General features: G+C 38.6%; 1 protein-coding gene across 2 annotated transcripts in view; it reads left to right on the top strand.

The window, feature by feature from the left end:
- trappc9 (trafficking protein particle complex 9) overlaps positions 1–18,634 on the top strand; it is a 214,892-nt gene that overhangs the window by 5,782 nt on the left and 190,476 nt on the right. Inside the window, exons 4-9 of one of the 2 annotated variants that reach the window (XM_023345160.1) lie at positions 1,592–1,717; positions 2,772–2,798; positions 3,721–3,842; positions 6,205–6,330; positions 8,233–8,449; positions 11,004–11,147. In XM_023345160.1, coding sequence (XP_023200928.1) covers positions 1,592–1,717; positions 2,772–2,798; positions 3,721–3,842; positions 6,205–6,330; positions 8,233–8,449; positions 11,004–11,147 — 762 coding nt within the window. The remainder of the gene's footprint in view (positions 1–1,591; positions 1,718–2,771; positions 2,799–3,720; positions 3,843–6,204; positions 6,331–8,232; positions 8,450–11,003; positions 11,148–18,634) is intronic. The other variant, XM_023345161.1, reaches the window with a different exon arrangement.

Raw genomic sequence — 18,634 nt, forward strand, 5'->3', positions numbered from 1 at the left:
TTTTCCCCACCGGCTCACTTCTGTTGCCCACTCATTTAAGGCTTCTTGCATTCTGTGCAAAAAACCCCCCAACAACACTTAAGGTTGGCGCTAAAGGGGGGTAAAGTTATAGAGAGTAATGTGCAGCATGAGAAACTCAAATCTGCTGCCAAGAGCCACAAGCAAATACCAGAAATGTCAATTTTTGCTGTGCTTGATTGTAGGACACCAGATGAGCCGTCCAGTCTTAAATTTGAGTTATTTTTTTTTCAAATGAGCAATCAATGTGATGTCAAAGCTGGTTGACTTAAGCATCCTGCATCCTTCCCAGGCCGTGAATAAACTAAGACCGGAAGAGAAAAGCTGTGAATTCGGACAGGTCTAACCATCACCAACTGTCCCCACCCCCACTTCAGCGTAACTCATGTTGCCTAGCAACCATGACAGGATGAAGCAGAAAGCGGCGAAGAAAAAAAAAACAACGGAACTGAAGTTTGTTCTTTAGTCTTGTATTACTCCTGATTTCTGTGTTATTCTTCACATTTTATAGTAAAGTCTGTTCCATAGTAATAAAAGAAATCTGTTAATTTGATTCTAAAATGTTCAAACATGTATTGCACATTTCTACCACGAGTAAATATAAGCAAATTATTCATTTTCAAATATAATACTCTCCGAATCTCAGATAAGCCATTACAGTTAAATAAAACTAGTATGTTTGAAGGCTTAACTTTTAATCAATCAAAGCGACTTGCTCAAGAATAAATTAAATGCTTTAGTAAACCAAACATTTTACAATTAGATATTACCTGTCTGAATAATATCGGTGTTTAACTTCCACTCATTGGGGAAAGCTAGCGGGGGTTTTTAAAACAACGTGCCGGTAGTCAGGCCTTCTCCTCCGCTGTACCGAACCTGAAGCGCCCGGCCAGCTGGCAGCTGGCGAGGGGAGCTGGCTGTTAACGCAGCGGGAGCAGACGTGTCAGAGCAGGTTATGTTTTGGTGAACTGAGCAGATATTTGAGACTTACACACTTACGTACATTGTTGCCTAAAAACGTTGTACAAAATCACATTGTGTTATTTAAAGTGTAATATAAGAAAAATAATTTGCCGCCTGAACACCCGGTTGGGACCCGCAATAAATTTTGGGACATGATGGGCCTTGAAGAATACACCGGACCCATCCTTCAAATCTGGAGAAAACGAGGACGCATGTGAAGGAGTCTTCAAATTCAGACAGGCCTTGTCGCCAGGCTGTGACGTAATTGGCTTACAAATCCGTCCTTCGAAGGATGCAGACCCTGAATTCGGACACATTTGTCAAACCCATGACAAATATCCATATATTTTGACCCAAGCCATCTTTTAAAGAAAATTCAGTGTCAGATAATATTTAACTTACTACAGATGTGCACAGCTAAAAGAAATAGTTATCTCCCCTAATGGTTTGACATGCCTTTTTGGACACCAACTTGCTCTTCACATACAGTGGCTTGCAAAAGTACTCATACTCCTCAGATGTGTTTTTTTTTTTTCGTACTTAGTCACTTTACAACCAAAAAACCGATTGTCAGATCCCAGAATCTGTGCACCTGTGGTTTTGTTTGCAGCTGCGTTGGAAGGCTTATGTTCAGCCTCTGTCATCTTCCACTACCCGGGAGGCACAGCGGGAAAGATGGCTGCACGTAAGCCTAGCATCTCCCAGCCGGCCGACGTGGGCAAACGCCACAGACCAGGTAACCACTGGGCTGAAAACGGGAAACACCGGCTCTCCTGAGTGACTCACAGAAACCGAATGGATCTGCTGGCTGGCGGAGCTTTGCTCAGCTAAACTGCTTGGCTTCACTTTAAGCTTTCTTAAATGCTGAAATGTGTGTGTTTTCTCCTACTGATTGCTAATTTAAACTTTAACAATGTTGTGCCATCGTTCCCTTTTAATTAACATGCTATTAACTCTGCTATCTTTAATGGTAATCATGTACATATTTTAAGCAAACGTAAGAAGTTACAGAAAAAAAACTGATATTAAACTGATGGTATTTTTCTTTGTTCACAGTAACATCAGAATAATGTCGTGTATCAGCTTGCTGTTGAGTTTAAGTTTATTTGTACACAGGATTTCTACGTGGTATGAAATTTTAAATTTGACCTCAGTGTTTTCCAGGTCTGAATTGGTGTAGAAAAAGAATTTGGAAAATATGTTTCCAGAGTTCCACTGTCTAAATCCATCCAGTCGCCATTTGTTTGTTCGTTCCCTGCTTCATCTATTCTTTCCATTCTTTCTTTTTGTTCGTTTTTTCCTTCCTTCCTTTATTGGTTCCTTCATTTCTTTCCTTTGTTCATTTCTTCCTTCATCTGTTTGTTGTTTATGTTCACTCTTTCTGTTCCTTCCTTTGTTTTTTCCAGTTCTTTCGTTCAGACGTTTCTTTGCTCTTTTGTTTTGTCTGTTCTTTCCCCAACTTTTCTGGAATTTTCCATTGTAGTTATGACTTGCATAGTTTTAAAAAGATGTTGTTTTTTTATGTACCAGCTCATTAAAAATAGTTGACCATCAAAGAGTAGTAATATTCAACTCATATTCAAGAAATTTTAGAGCAGACAAGTTAACGTGAGGACAGAATCGTCTCCTCTGAGTTTACCTTAAGCTATTATATTGAAACATTATGAAAACGGTGGAGCTAGCATGCAGCAGCAGCAGCAGCAGGCATAAAGCAGGATGTGGCTGCTAACTCCGCTAACACTGCGCCTTGTGTCATGGAGTGAATCTGCATTCTCTCTCTCTGTCTATAGGGGCTCAGGAGGTTCTCATTGACCCAGGTATGGACTGACTGTTTAACCACTGTAGCTGCTCTACACACTGTAGTCCTTCGGTTTGCACGCGCTCGCATGCTTTTTGTTTTCAACAGCTCTGGTGTTTTGGTTAATATTCAGTTTCACTTCATTGCTTCTTTGTATTCTGCATCACAGTTCTGAGTGTATTTTAAGCAGACGCTTTATTGAGTATTTTCATATTTTACATTCTTCTTTGACTTTAAAAAAACCCCACAAAGCCTGCAAATTTCTTACATTTAAACAGCATTTTTCTGAAATCTTTAGGTTACATAACTCTTTTAAACACCCGGAGTTGATGGTTCAACACCTGTGGTGCAAACTCTAAGTTTCTCTTTAAACGTTGCTTACTGTTGAGGTTAGAAATATTGGTGTGGTGTGACATAGCAATGCCACACTGTTGCTATGGACACACCTTCTGTCTGAACTCTGAGTGTTGCAATCTAGTCGTTTTACTTTATTCACTTTGAATTAGCTTTTGAAAACATTTTAGCTGGATGTTTTTTTTTTGACAAACATTAGCCATCTTCTAAAAGGCACCGTTAGTTTTACATTCTTTCCTTTTTTATTTAGAGTTGGGATTGGTTTAGATTTAGTCTTTTTATTTTTATTTTGTATTTTATTTTATTTGTAATTTAAATAGTTTCTGAGTTGGTTCTGGTCACCTTCTTCTGTAGGATTGGGTGTGTGTGTGTGTGTGTGTGTGTGTGGGTCTTAATTTTACTGGGGTAGTTTCTTTTTGTTTTTGCAGTCATTTGATTAGTTTTAATATGTGGGCTACGCATGTCACTCTGGCAGTTGCGCTCTTAGTTCTCCTCATTGCTTTCCTTGGTGTTAACGCAGCAGATTAGCTGAGATTCTAAACTTTTTTTTTTTCGAATAATCTTATTGCGTCTCGTTTTGGGTGCAGGTGCCCTGACGGCCAATGGCATCAGTGCCGACACCAGCACAGAGATTGGACGAGCAAAGAACTGCCTGAGTCCGGAGGACATCATTGAGAAATACAAAGAGGCCATCTCCTATTATGGAAAGGTACATAAAAAAACACACCAAAGTGTTTTATTGGGAATAAATATGACAGTTTAACGCAAACCTTTCAAATAAGAAAATGCAATAAAAACAATGTCTAGATTTGCAGAGAATGCAGCTTTGACTTCAGTGAAAATTGTTTTGTAGAGTTTCGACTCAAGCGGACTGAATACAAAAACATCATGCTGTTCAGATTTGTATTTGTAGAAAAATGTTGAAAATATTTCATTTCATGTCATTTTTCTTCCTGTGCAAAATTAGTCATTATCTTGTGTTGCTTTATCACATAAAAACTCCTGAAAATTCCTTGAAATTTGTGTTTATAATGTAAAATATGAAAGGTTTAAATTAGAAGTAATCAAATGCTGCTATAAAATAAATATTGTATAGAGCTGCAAAAAAGATAAATGTATATGAACTAGTGAAATGTTTGCTTTTGAGCTCTAATAAAATGAAAGGAAAAATGTATTATTATTTCTATTTTCAGATTTTAGAACAGAATGAATCGTATAAATTTAACAAAGGAAAAAAAAGCATTAATTTTGATAAATAAGTTCAGTAGAGTGAGCTCTTCCCTTAAATAAATAAGACTTGTAAAACTGGTGACCTTTTGTTGTTGTTATATGCAGATATTGAATAAAAACATACATAATCACATGCATCTTATAACATTTATATAAAAGTAAATAAAATTTTTCTATTTGGTTTCATAAGAGCCACAGTTAACCCCTGGTTTAAGTGATATTAAGCACTTTAGAAAGAACATCTTCTATTATTACCATAAAAATTAGTTTTGTGTGTTCTTATGAAAACTCTGCCTCTGCAAACTAAATTTTAAGATCCCAGGTTTGTTATAATCTAGGCTTTGATATAAAACTCGCAGCGATCCCTCATTATGCGGATAAATTTTCTTGATTTCTTGAAGCCATGCTGCATCATGTCAGCATGACTGTCTGTATTCATCCTTCCCAGTAGGGGGCAGTATTGTATGATGTATATTTGCATTAGCAGACGGGGACAGATTTTGACTGGCTCAGGCCGAATGGGACAGATAGATCTGACTTTCTATTAACAATTAGAGGATGTAAACCAAAGCTTTCATGCTGATAACTCTTTAAAGCAGTGCTTTGTGTCTACAAACCATATATATATTATTACTAATAATTTTAATGAAATTGTTCATAACTTGCTGGAAGTGGGTTACTTTTCAGAAGCAGTTTTCAGTCTTATAATTATTTTCATTTCCATTTTGTGTTGATCTCCATCCCGTCTACCTTTATCTAATTCCTTATGAATTAAATTATGCTTCAACATGTAGACATATAATATTAATTGAATTTCAATAGGAGAGACTGTGAGAATGTAAGTCGAAGAAAGCCATGGGACTGAGATAAACTGGTGCTGTTTTTTTATTTTCTCCCAACGCATTGAAGCTAAAATCCCTGAGAGGTGATTGACAGCGATGGCTTACATCTCTCTGTTCTGCCATGTTGACCAAGAGCGGACGAGTTTGATCACCTGCTAAAAAGACAAGTTTTAGGGACTTGCAAAATCAGACCATAACAAATAAATTGAAAGACTTTCCCTCCCTTCGGAGAGACAAATACCCATAATAATCCACCTCAAAAACAAACAAATCTGAGAAAAAATGTTGCAAGTTCAGATTTACCGCCAGTGATCCAGCTGTCTTATTCGGAGTTCTCTTAAATTTGCACTTTAGCCATTTTGACTAAAGATTGCTTTTAGAGCTTTCAGCAGTTACAAGGAATCAAAATGGTGGTATTTTATAAAAATATATGTGGAAGCCCATTTCTGCCGTGAAATGGCTTCCATTTCTGTAATTTCGAGTGTTACAATCATAATTCTGAGATTCATAATTATGAGTGAAAGTCATCATTTTGATAGAGAAAATCATAATTATAAGATTTAAAATTGTGATTATGAGATACCAGAATAGTATGTTAGCTCTTCTTAGCTTTGTGAATACATGGTGAATTACGGTAACAGAGCAGAAGTTGCCATTTCAGGCGAAAAGGCAAATTTATGACTTTGAATCTTATAATAATGACTGTGAAAGTCAATATTGTGACTTCCTATCTCATAATTATGGCTTTGAATCTCATAATAACAACTTTCTGTCTCATAATTATGACTTCCTGTTAGGCTTTAATTTTTTTTTCAAATTGCCTTCCATAAGTATCAGTCAGGAGAAGGGTGATGAAAAATTCCTCAGCATCTAATGCTGTGGAATACTGCTTTTTGAATGATAAGTGTAGCATCCACTGCGTGTTAAGGACAAAACAATAAATTCTGGTGATTTATTTTTGCAGCAGCACTAAGCATGTCCTCCTTTAATGCCCCACAGTACAAGAACGCAGGTGTGATCGAGCTGGAGGCCTGCGTGAAAGCCGTCAGGGTGCTGGCCATCCAGAAGAGAGCCAGGGAGGCCTCAGAGTTCCTGCAGAATGCTGTCTACATCAACCTGGGACAGGTATGCTCACTGACTGGGAACACACACAACATAATAAACCCAACCGGTTCTGGTGGGTTGTCCACAACAGCAGCAGTGAGCCCACTACTGCGAGAAAACCCATTCTACCCTGCTTTACGTAACTTATTATATAGCTTGACTCACTGATTATCTAAAGGGCTGGATTGTTGAGGATAATTTAGGATGTTTTTACACCTGATTGTGGACTCAGTTTGACTGGGGACCAAAGTTGTAGCATTTGTTTTACCTTCAGTTGGTGTGGTTCTCTTTAACCCTGCAATGTGTCAAATGAACCAAACCCTCTGAAAAATCTCCTTCTCACCTGTGGGGGCGCTGCACCAAGAACTACAGAAGAAAACGACACAAAAACCTCTGAAGAAGACACTGAGCGCATCTTCCTTCTTCATGAAATGTAAACAAAAATAGAGTGGCGTCAGATTTTAGAAAGTTGTAGAATTTCTCTTTGGTCTTTGGCGTAATACAACAAATCATTTCTTCCACTAGAGCTAGACTTGCACCTTTATTGTGGCTATATTTTACAAGAATGCCCTGTGCTATAATATACATTCACAAAATCATTCGAAGTTCACCAGAGTTCATTTCAACCAAACTGAAACCTAGGCTTTTAGGTAGACCAGAGTTCGGTTTTTCTGGTCCACTTCAGAGATCGATTGCCCTGTTTATTCTGCTTTAATTGAACCCTAGTTGTTTGCCTAGACCAGGGGTCTCAAACTCCAGTCCTCAAGGGTCACTGTCCTGCAGTTTTTAGATGTGTCACAGGTACAAAACATTGGAATGAAATGGTTTAATTACCTCCTCCTTGTGTAGATCAGTTCTCCAGAGCCTTAATGACCTAATTATTCTATTCAGGTGGTGCAGCAGAGTCACATCTAAAAGTTGCAGGACTGCAGCCCTTGAGGACTGGAGTTTGAGACCCCTGGTCTAGACAGTTCAGTTTGTTTGGGGAGGTCTGACTGCTTAATCGAACTCTGATGTGGACCGAAAAAGCGAACTCTGGTCCGTCTAAAAACCTTGGTCTCTGTTCAGTTCAGTGGAATTCTGTTGCGGTTCTAATGCATTTTGTGAAGGCCAAGCAGACCGGGGATTGCTCCAAAAGCAGGAAGTGAACTGCAATTCAGAGCAATCCAGGTTAATGCAACCAAACAAACGTTTGCAATTAGCAGGAGAAATCGCTCGTGGTCTTTTACCAAAGGCTGAAGAGAAAACCTCCACCCACTAAAATCTGATGCTACTCCATTTTTGTTTACATTTGGTGAAAAAGGAAGTTGCTCTTAGGTCTTCTTCACAGGTTTTTGTGTCGTTTCCTTCAGTGATTCTTGGTGCATCGCCACCACAGGCGAGGAAGTGAACAGGTCTTTCAAAAGGTTTGCTTTGCTTGTTTCTCTCATCTTCTTTTCCCTGTTTTTTTCCATCTAACAAAAGATAAAAAGATAAACGTCCGAAACAAGGCTCAAAAAAATCCAAATACCCATCAGTCCAGTTGTGGCAGCAAAGCAGAGTCCAGCTTTGCAGGGTCCGGGTTAACTTCTTGTCTGTGTGCCTGTTCCATCTGACAGACATTCATCCACTCCTCAAGTGGCAACTCGACTTAATGATTTCTTCCCAGCTGCGGTGGTGTCAGAAAGCAGACTCAGAGCGTAGAGTTTCGACTCTCCAAGTCTGCCCAAAAGAAATTTCTACCCAAAGAATTTGGGTACTATACTCCCAAGAAGAGTTGAACAGACTATAGAGGGCAGGGGATCAACGGACTGGATTGGTTAAACCGGAGTTTCTTCAAATAGAATGACGCTTCAGTGCACTCAGCCTCTACCATGATTCAAATGATGGCATAAGGGCGTAGTTTGCAGCTGCTAAATGCTAATTATCTCTGTATAACTGCAGCTGTCGGAGGAGGAGAAGATCCAGCGCTACAGCATCCTGTCCGAGCTCTACGAACTCATCGGCTTCCACCGCAAGTCGGCTTTCTTCAAGCGCGTGGCGGCCATGCAGTGCGTGGCCCCCACCATCTCTGAGCCAGGTTGGAGGGCCTGCTACAAGCTGCTGCTGGAGACTCTGCCCGGATACAGCCTGTCACTCGACCCCAAGGACTTCAGCAAAGGTAGGGGGAAGAGGTCGTGAACGATGACTTCAGAAGCTTTGTTTCACGAGGCTGTGGGCCGTGCGTTCTGGCCCCCGCTTCACTCAGAGAAAGGCACAGCTGAGATCCGCTGTCAGCATTCAGAGGGCTCTCGGTGTTAAAGCCTTTGTGATGCAGCTTCAGGACTCTACAGAGTCTTGACCCCGGCTCATTGCAGTCAAACCGTTGAAAGCATTAGCTATAAAAGACGGCACTCGCATTGAAAAGAGGCACTCAGAAAGATTCGCATCTTATCAAGAGAGAGCCGTCTGAGCGAGATCTCTCTCTCTGATGCACTTTGAATCTCTGGCCTTGTTTGCTTTATGAGCAGGGAATGAATGGAATCTGAGGGAAAATATTCGAGTTCATTCTGAAAAATGAAAAGATATATAATATTGGGCATGAGTAAAAGATTCCGATCGCCTTTTAGTCATGCTGTCCTTTCATTTCTTAATACACTTCCTCCTCAGAAATCAACAAGAGTCTTTCCCTTGACACTAAAAGAAAATAGAGACGGAGTTTTAGTGCAAAAAACATTCACACGCTTAAAAGCAAACAGGCTTCAGTGCTTTTTATGGGGATTTTGAAAAGGATGAAGATGTTGAAGTGAGGAAAAAAATGTAGCAGTGTAAATAGGTAAGTATAGAAGTCCATCAGCTCATATAAACCTTCCATTCAGTTTTCTCATCATGTCATCACCTGAAAAATAAGTTACTTTTTTTATTATAATAATTATTTTGTAATTAGTCTGTCGATTAATCGATTACTCAGATAAAAAACCGGCACATACTTCACATTTTTCATTCAACCACTTAAGGTTTTTATACAATATTAGAACTACATTAAAATTACATATAAACTAATAATTAAATTATTTTTATGAAGTGAGAAAATGAACATTTCATTGCATAAAATGCAATCACAGCATTCCTTTAGTGATGCTGCAGCTAAATAAATGTTTCTAGCATCAACATATGGAACGCTCAGTCCTTTCTGCTTGACTTAACATCAGTACAGTGCAGTATTCTTTTTATTTATCTTCTTTTTTATTAACCAATTAATAAATGGACAGCAAAAGGTGCTTAATATGAGATTTTTTGTTACAGAATTTGAACCAAGTGAAGCTAACCCTGCCACTTGAGGAGTTCCGGTAGAATATATTTATAGACAAAGAAGTTTTTAATCTCAAATTCAAACTATATATAATACAGTACATAGTACATATATACAGTATAAGCACATATACTGTATATGTACATTTTGGACTTAATTACTGCTCTGACTATGCTGTTCTTTCAAGAATCGACCTGTTTTGAGTCTGTATCTCCAGTTAACAATTAATCGATTGCTAAATTAGTTTAGAAGGATTATTTCAATAATCGATTTATCTCCATGAATCCGATGAATTGTTTCAGCCCTGTTCTAGAGGAGTAACGTGGTGGCTTGTTGTCTCTCTGCAGCAGATCAGAGGCAGCCTGAGGACTCAGTAGCATTTGACTGAGGTTTGCATGACAGTGCAGCCACTAGGCTGTGGCAGCACAGTCATTATCTTGGCAGTGTGTTAATTGGATTTCCAGACGTCTCCGTTCAGGGCTGGAAATCCAGCGAATCAAGCTGTTTTTTTGTGTTTGAGCGAGAGCGACAGCCTTCGAAGAGCCAGCATCCCGTGGATTACTGTGCTGGATAAACACTGGTTCTGGCAGATAGGTAGAAGTCAGCTATTTTTAGCCTGCCGAGTGGGTGCAGTGTCTCACTATAATAGGGTGGAAAAAATGCTTATAAAGGAACTACATGTGAAGTTTGTTCAGATAGTAAAGAAGTCAGAGAGAATAACAACCGTGGGGATAAAAGTGCTGATAATGGCAGAGCAGCAGAAGTATGATTTGATGTTATTTGAAATGGTGTTTAAGCTGAGGAAATATTTATGGCTTTATCAAATGTCCTCCCTCCCCTCTCTGTACCCTCTGGCCTTCCCACCACATCTTTTCCTCTGGTTTTTCTTTCTTTCCCTCTCTGTGACTCAGCAGTCAGCAAAACGGAGCGGAGCAGGGCGTCTTTTAGGGGGTCCGGGGAGCGTTGTTGATGTAAGGTTAGAAAGATAAAGGGCTTCAGAACCAGCTGAGTTAATAACATATTTAATCTGTTTGGTAGGGATGTGATATGGAATATCGACAAACGCAGTGCTTACCTTGAACTTCCCCACGTTTGTCACATTAAGTGAAAAATCACATTTTACCACATTTGTTGCAAATAGGAAGCATGTTGATGTCAAAAGATGCTAATTATCTGCCAAAGATTTGAGAAGAATCAAACGCAAAGCTACCGTTCTCCTCCAAGGCTGGGAAATTCCAGAACCAAAACAGGACGTTCTAGGCAAACCAACTAGAGTTCAGTTAAAGCGGCCCAGATGAGGCTAGTGTGAATGCACAGAGTAAATTACAATGAATGAGTCAAATAAATAGCTCATTAAAGAGTGTCGGCAATGATCTTTGGCAGCCCTGTGAGTGTGTTCCTCTCTCTGTCGTCTCTGTCCCAGGCACACACAGAGGCTGGGCGGCCGTACAGATGCGCCTGCTGCATGAGCTGGTGTACGCCTCCCGCCGCATGGGCAACCCGGGCCTGTCTGTGCGCCACCTGTCCTTCCTGTTGCAGACCATGCTGGACTTCCTGTCTGATCAAGGTCAGTAAACGGCAAAGCACAGTGTGATATTTCAGAATCTCCAGTTCTCTGGGGTTCTTCCAGCTTTATGCCCAACCTTCAAAGGAAACAATTCTGCCTGATTGTGGCGATTGGCGTATGGTAGCTTACTTAATGCTGCGCAATGGTTACCAAAGCTTGTGTTTACTTGGCTTGCACTGCAGCATTGTACTCTGTGTATACAGATATGGTTTTCTTTTTTTAACAGAAGCTCCACTGGCCACACAATAGAGGGAAGTTAAATCCTTGTTGAACGACTAAGCAAGAGATATTTAAGGGAGAGAGAAGTAATAGGAGAAAGATGCTTACCTAGTAAATATCACACAAAAGCAAACTCTGCTTAGGCTGTACTAACTGTCTTTATAAATAATGCAGAATGAAAATGATTGCCCACACCATTTAAACACACATCCTGAAATAAATACCTGGTGGCGACTGCTTGCTGCGGGCAAAACTATTTTCTTTCCAACAAACTCAATGCAGAGAAAATCTTGTTATAAAACCATTTTGTGTTTAAATTTGTTGGCTCAGAGTACTACTGTAAGCCAATCCCACTTTTCCACCAACCTGTAGTGTCATGTTACAAATCAATCACAGATTACTATTAGAATGAATCCCCCTTTTTTGTGGGTGGGAGACGGTGCAGGTATATGTCGAGCTCTGAAGTACAGTTTGTGCTCAGCTGAAGTAAAACGTTTTACTGCTGTAAACATGTTCAGTAGTTTCTAGCTGTTATAGGTCTTGATTGTTTCTCTTTTGTTTCAAAAATAAGCTCTTCAGGTTTGATTTATTCAGCTGAAGAAAGTTATGATACATCCACGCTTTCATTTGTTCTAAGATACTAAAATCAAAGGACCTCAAATGGAACCTTGAAGAACCCCGCATGTGATTTTTTTAATCAATTACTTATGGACACAAAGAAATCAAGTAAGAATGAGTTGACTTACTGAGTTAACCAGCCTTGTATCACCACATAAGTAGGCCTATGTTGTCTTAGCCAGCTCTCTTTAAGGAAACATGATTTATTGAGCCTGCTTTGTAAAACAGCAGCTCCTTCATCGCAGGAAAGTGTTTATTTCTAAGGGATTATTTTAGGAATTTCCTACGCAGACCAAGAGGTGTGGTAACCTGTAGGTCTAAAAGCGAAATTGAAAATTAAGTTCTTAAATATAAATGTGCTTCAGTCACATCTAGAGTTGTTAACTAATTGACCTTCACAATTGAAAGAAGTGTAACTACTAAGCTAAGGCATCTGGCCACAAAATCATTTGTTAGTGTGGCCATTTTTGCAACTGATGGTGAAATTTATGGAATACTTCAAAATCCTTACTATAAAGTATTTAAAGTATTAAACCATTATTAAGATTTTTTTTATTTTAAATTGAATTATTGATCAGATCCTTTAGGTAATGTTATACAAAGTAAAAGCTACTTGAAGGACAAAAACACATTTGTATAGGTGTAACAAATCCACTGGTAAAGGTGGTTTCATTTAAAATTTTCTTCTCTTTAGTGTTTGCCAGTAACATGATTTAAAAGAATGAAATCTACAAACCATCCAAAATGCAGCAGCTGGTCTTTTAACAATTGCTATAAATGTGAACGCACATCTCCAGTTCTGGCTTCTCTGTATGGGCTTAATGTTTTGGTTTAGGATTGATTGATTGATTCCAGATTTTATTGCTTTAGTTTTAAACTTGTAAAAGGCTGAGCGTCATCATGTCTCTGTAATCTGCTTAACATCCACACTCCAATAATGGCACTTTAGTAGACCAAGCAGTTTCTCTTAAGTGTACCTAGATTCATGCTAACATCCAGAGGTGCTCGGCCTTTTGCAGTTTTTCTAGCAGTTTGAGATTTTGCTAAAATGATAGTCTATTATGTATTTTTCTTTTTTAAAAATATTTTTGTTCTCTTATTCTTATTGGTGTTTATCTTGCTTCACTTTATTGAACAGTAAAGCACTTTCGTCGGTGTCTATTGTTTTTATGTGCTACATAGATAAATTAACATTGACACTCAACACAAGTCCAAACTGTAGTCATGCTTTGGTCCACAGACCAGAATATTTAAGCGATAGAAAATAATGGCTATCACTGCTCTGTAGAATCACCACATTTTCTTGGTGGGAGCTCTGCTTTTTGGAGCATTAGCGATGACTTTTCCATGACAAATTGGTCTCAGGAGAGAGTTTTGGGGAGGAAAAAATGATAACAGAATATAAAGCAGAGTTATTGGTCTATATTCAGGGTTAGGGTAGGGTTAGGGTTAGGGATTCAAAATTTTGCATTCATGTTAAAAACATCCCCCCCAAAATATAGATGCATAGTGAATATACTCTGTTGGGTTCATGCTATAAACGGATCCAAATATTCAGCAGCCAGCTATTACTGAAGCGATTGTCTCCCCTCATGCCTTAAAGCTGATAGCTGAGAATAAAAGATATTTCTGTCTGAGGTGTATTGCGTTTGAAGCATTGTCTTTAAGGAGGTGTGGATTATTGTGTCATTTTTCCCACTGCATCGTAGCCTCGATGCAATTTACAGCAAATCCCCCCCGCTGCTGAATCATGGCTTTGTGTGCCTCCTTAATGATAATCGGAGAGCCTCATTTCAAGCCGCAGTTTTCTTTTGTAACATCATTGCCAAGCTCCAGACGCAAACTCGCCTGCCGTCATGAAGCTCATCTCGTGTTTTCTCCTGTCACTCATATGTTTTAATAGAACGTGATCGGCAGCAGAGGCTTAAAGTTTGAAGGTTTTGGATTGGTACAGGAATTTCTCGTGACTTCCTCCTGTTTCACAGAGGCAGAAATTGAAGCATTTTTTATTTATTTTTTATGAAACAGCTTATTTCTGTATATACCTTCAGCTTGAAACCCTCGTTTTACTGAACTTTGGAATCAACTCTGCAGTTTCATCCATCATGATGTATTAATACTCTCAAGAAAACGATAATGTTGAACTTTCTTTCTTCCACGCAAGACCCAGTAAACAGAGAATTTATGTGTTCTCAGCAAAAAATAGCCGCTGCAGGATTGTAGTGCATTTACTGAATTTAAAGAGACATAGTGAGATTTTTACTTTTTGTGAATTTTATACTGGCGAGATTAATGTCACTTCTCTTTCTGCTCAGGTTTTTCTTTTTTTTTAGTGTTTGTCATTTGGATTATTTATCTATTTCTTGCGCTGGTTTTTCCCTGCTGGCATTTTGCTTCCAATACTATTCAGAAAAGTCTTAATAATGCATAAAGATGGTGACATATCTGTTTGTGGTGTTCCGGTTGTTTCCATTTCCCACCATGATATCTTTCCTTTTTATAAAACACTTTCATTTTCTTCACTGTCAATAGTTATTTGAGAGCTCAGCGTGGCGTTGGGTCTAGTACAGAATTTATAAACTTGTTAATAAAACCGTGTTGTCGGATATTGCCTAATTTTTCTGTCTGGTTATGACTCCATTTCTCAGTCTCTGTGTTTTTTGTTGTTGTTGTTCTTCACGGTTCCTTTGAGCTGAAACCGGTCGGCTCTTCCTCTTCATCTGGAGGTTGATGCTGTTCTACATTTAAACTGACCATTGCTTTTACCTTGCAACAGTCAAATACTGTACGTCCTTCAGTCTGTCCACCCATCTAGCTAGCACATGGCTCATTCATCATAAAACATTGCAGTTTAACAATGAATCATTTCCTTTGTGAGAAAGTATGCCCTGACATGTATTAAGGTTGTAACACGAAAGCTTCAGTATTGGTCTAATATAGTGTCACTCAACGACATTATTGAGATCCCTTGTTATTTTGTCAAACTGAAAGATCGACCTGAAGGCATGATTTAAAAACCATCTTTCATCATCAGGGAAAAAGACATCTATTGTGCCTCTAAGGACACCGTACATTGCAAGTTTATCACCGTCAAAGGAGCCATTACATATAATAATGTAAAATCATAAATGGCTTTTAAAACTTGTATACTAATGCTAATCAATGTTGTAGAAAGGCTCACCCCTCTGTCTTTGTATAATTATAGATTCTTCTTTTCCACTAGAAATCTCTTGACTTCTTCTTCTTCTGTATCAGTATGCAGATGGGAAGTCAGGGTCACGGTCCCGGTTTTCATCAGAAACTCTGAGTGGGCGTGACCCTAAAGAAAGAGTTTGACCTGACTCACTATATTTCTGTTCCAAACTGTGAGTGGGTGAGGTAAGATGGAGCACATTTAAGCTGAAACGTTGAAGCTTCTTTACGTAAAGAAGGGATACATTTACCTACTCCCATCCACTGCAGTCTCGCGTTGCTTAAATGAACAAATTTACCTTTTTGTTCAGACTACACCTTGTACATCTGTAAAGGTTTTGAAGATGTTGAATTTGTGCTTGTTTGATTAAAATCTTGGGATTGGATTTAGGTGAACTGGGTGCTATGCAGTCCAGGCGTTTTAGAGCTCATAGTGGAAGTAACACAAGAATAATAGAAGGAATTATTGGACTTTAGGAAGACCCTAGATTTCTGAAAAATAGCCTGTGCTGAAAATGCAATTGCTTTCTACCAAGTGAGAAATGGAAAGGAAGGCTGTAGATCAGAAATGACAGCTCTCCTTTAGATAGCAAATCTGGTAAAACCTTTCAAAGTATATACATCATTTCATAAAGATTATCAAAATTAAAGATTTACAATCAGAAAACCCCAATCATACACAATGATTATATTACACATTACATTGGAAGGCAAAACCTTAACATAAGGTGCTAAGGTCTTACAAACAAATGTATGGATGCTTAATGTACTTATGGACACTAAACCTTATCCCCAGTGTCAATGCTGAGGGTGAGGTGTTCAGGGTGATGTGCAGTGTTGGTTGTCACACCACTCTTATATGTAGGCCAAAAACTACATCTTTGTTCTCATTTGACCAGACCACTTTAATGTCTACATGCCTTGTGACAAACTGGAAATGTGAGATCTTATGGTTTCTTTCAGCAATAACTTTGAAAAAAAAAAACACTTCTATACAGGACAGATTTTGAATGGTTGTCTTTTAACAGAAAGTTTCTTACCTTAACTTTGGAGCTGCTTCTTCTGATTTTGCTTGCCTAACTTGTCAATTAAGCAGATGGTCCTCTAGCTACAGATTTTTATGGTTGACATAAGATATATTGGTTTCCTTTAGAAAACCTGCCTGGTAGTAGAGCAATCATCCAACCACCCATCATGTTTTTGAGTTCAAAATGTTTAAAGTTGACAGGAAATTGGAAAATTTGGCTAGCTAATTGTGCTACTGGAAGACTTTATCAACAATGCCCAAACAATAGCAGTAAAGTCTTAAAAAGGCAAGCATAAAAAAATAGTATTAAAATAAATATAATTTTTTTTCCCCACTTTCGTTGTTTCATTCTATTAGTGTCGAAAATGTTTTGATCTTTTGTCAGTGACTTGTCACTTTATTTGTGGAAGTTGTTAGCATTAAAACGATAGAGACAGGAAGTGGTTATTGAGTCCTGGTGAGTAAAATACACAGAACCTCAATCTCAGTATTGTATAAAGTACTGAAATCTCAGAGTCAAGTAAAAGTATCGGTACCTCTCCAAAATATGACTTTGGTAAAAGTCCAAGTCACTGACCGAAATGTTACTTGAGTTAAAGTCTTAAAGTATCTGAAACTTCTTGTACTTAAGTATGGAAATTACTGTAAAAATGGATGTACTCAAGTAATGTAATGAAAAGTACAAGTAAAAAGTAAAACAAAGCAAATGCAGTTTGAATGACATTTTTTGTATTTTGGTAAACTTGTCAAATACACTTAAAATAATGTACCCAACCAAGTGCAGGCAAAATGAAACCTGCTAATAGATATACCTGCAGGCATCATTTAGTTAAGAAAATTAGGTGCTTTACCTATAGCACAAGGTTAACTTAACCTGCTTTACAACTGAACCAGCTTCTTAGTAAACCCTCCAGGACAGAAAATACAAAGTTTTTGTAAGCCTTAAGTTTTCCCTTCAAGTAAGGTCAGTGCTGAAAATGAGAAAAATAAATAGTACAGAAAATGCGGCCAACATGAAGAAAAAGATCTGTTACGATTACTCTACTTCACAAATCAGTGAATCAGTCAATGCTACAGTCAGTAGGTGGTGCACACAACTGGTCATTATGCAAAAGAAAACAAGAATTGGGAGGGAAATGCAGCTTATTGGCATCTGTAAACCTGGTTTTGAACTTGCATGCCTTTCCTATATTCGTTAAATTTAGTCTAAATTGCTATCGCTATGGCTTCTGTCCCCCCTTGAACAGAGGAGTCTAGGTAGCCTGATACAGTCAACATTAGGCCTCAGCTAAATACACCACGTATGGAACTGAAACAATGCCAAACAAAGTTCATTTATGGTCAAGATTTCACAATACAGTAGTGTCTAGTGACCAAGCTATAGTTACTGAAACAGGAGGATTATAACCATTTCATAAGACGTTACCTCGATGTGTTTCTTCAAGTTGGACGGGGAGTTTTTGTAAGATAGAATTTCCACATCTTCGGGCAGGAATAACATAAACTGCATGCGGTACGACGAATCTTTAACACCCACGGAAGAGTATATTGTGTTTAAATAAGGCCATGGGCTCTCATCACCAGCTGGTGGTTCCCCTGGAGCCGTGTCCGACGTAGTTGCAGTCGTTGTGGTCTCCGTCTCCTCCTCCATGTGACTGCTGCTGATTGCGAGACTTGCTTTGTGTTTAATGGGAGAAGCGAAACAGGTGTATCCCATTGGAGGTGATGAACAAGCCCAGGCAAGTAGGCTACCGACTTTGTTCGGTAGCCTACCTGCTACTTGCTAATCAGTAGGTGGGGTCAAAACACTTTGTTTCTCTCTCTCGCTTTTTTGTAACGAGTAACTAAACCACACATTGAAAATGTATCGGAGTAAAAGTACGCAATTAAGTTCGGAAGTATAGTGAAGTAAAAGTGAAAGTTATCAAAAATTTTCATACTCGAGGAAAGTATGAAGTACTCCAAAATATACTTAAGTAAAGTAGTGAAGTGTTTTTACTTCGTTACTATACAACACTGCTCAATCTCCCTATGTGTCCACATACTGACCATACTATGATGCTGTTATGCTTCCAACCGTTTACTAACAAGACTCTTTAACCCCTCTTTGCTGTTGCCATTACTGGTATATTAAAAAACCTATAATAAGTAAACAAACAATGCTTAACCTGGCGGAGGTACAGGTAAAACCTGGCGCCCCGCCAGGCTTATGATACACTGTGGGAAATTCTTGATCTATCCTGTAAAATCTGGTGATAAAATCACAGAATTTGAAAAAGTTAAAATTAACATTAGTCAACACTTTACAAATAAATAGAAATTTGCATTGTCCTAGTGGCTTTTGTTGCTTCCAGGTATTGTCATCACTAAAAAACAAGCAAACTGTGCCTGTATGTTTGTGTGCTTGGTGCTCATCTCCATCCCAGTGATG

This window comes from Xiphophorus maculatus, chromosome 13 (assembly GCF_002775205.1).
Source record: "Xiphophorus maculatus strain JP 163 A chromosome 13, X_maculatus-5.0-male, whole genome shotgun sequence".
Taxonomy (NCBI): Eukaryota; Metazoa; Chordata; class Actinopteri; order Cyprinodontiformes; family Poeciliidae; genus Xiphophorus; species Xiphophorus maculatus.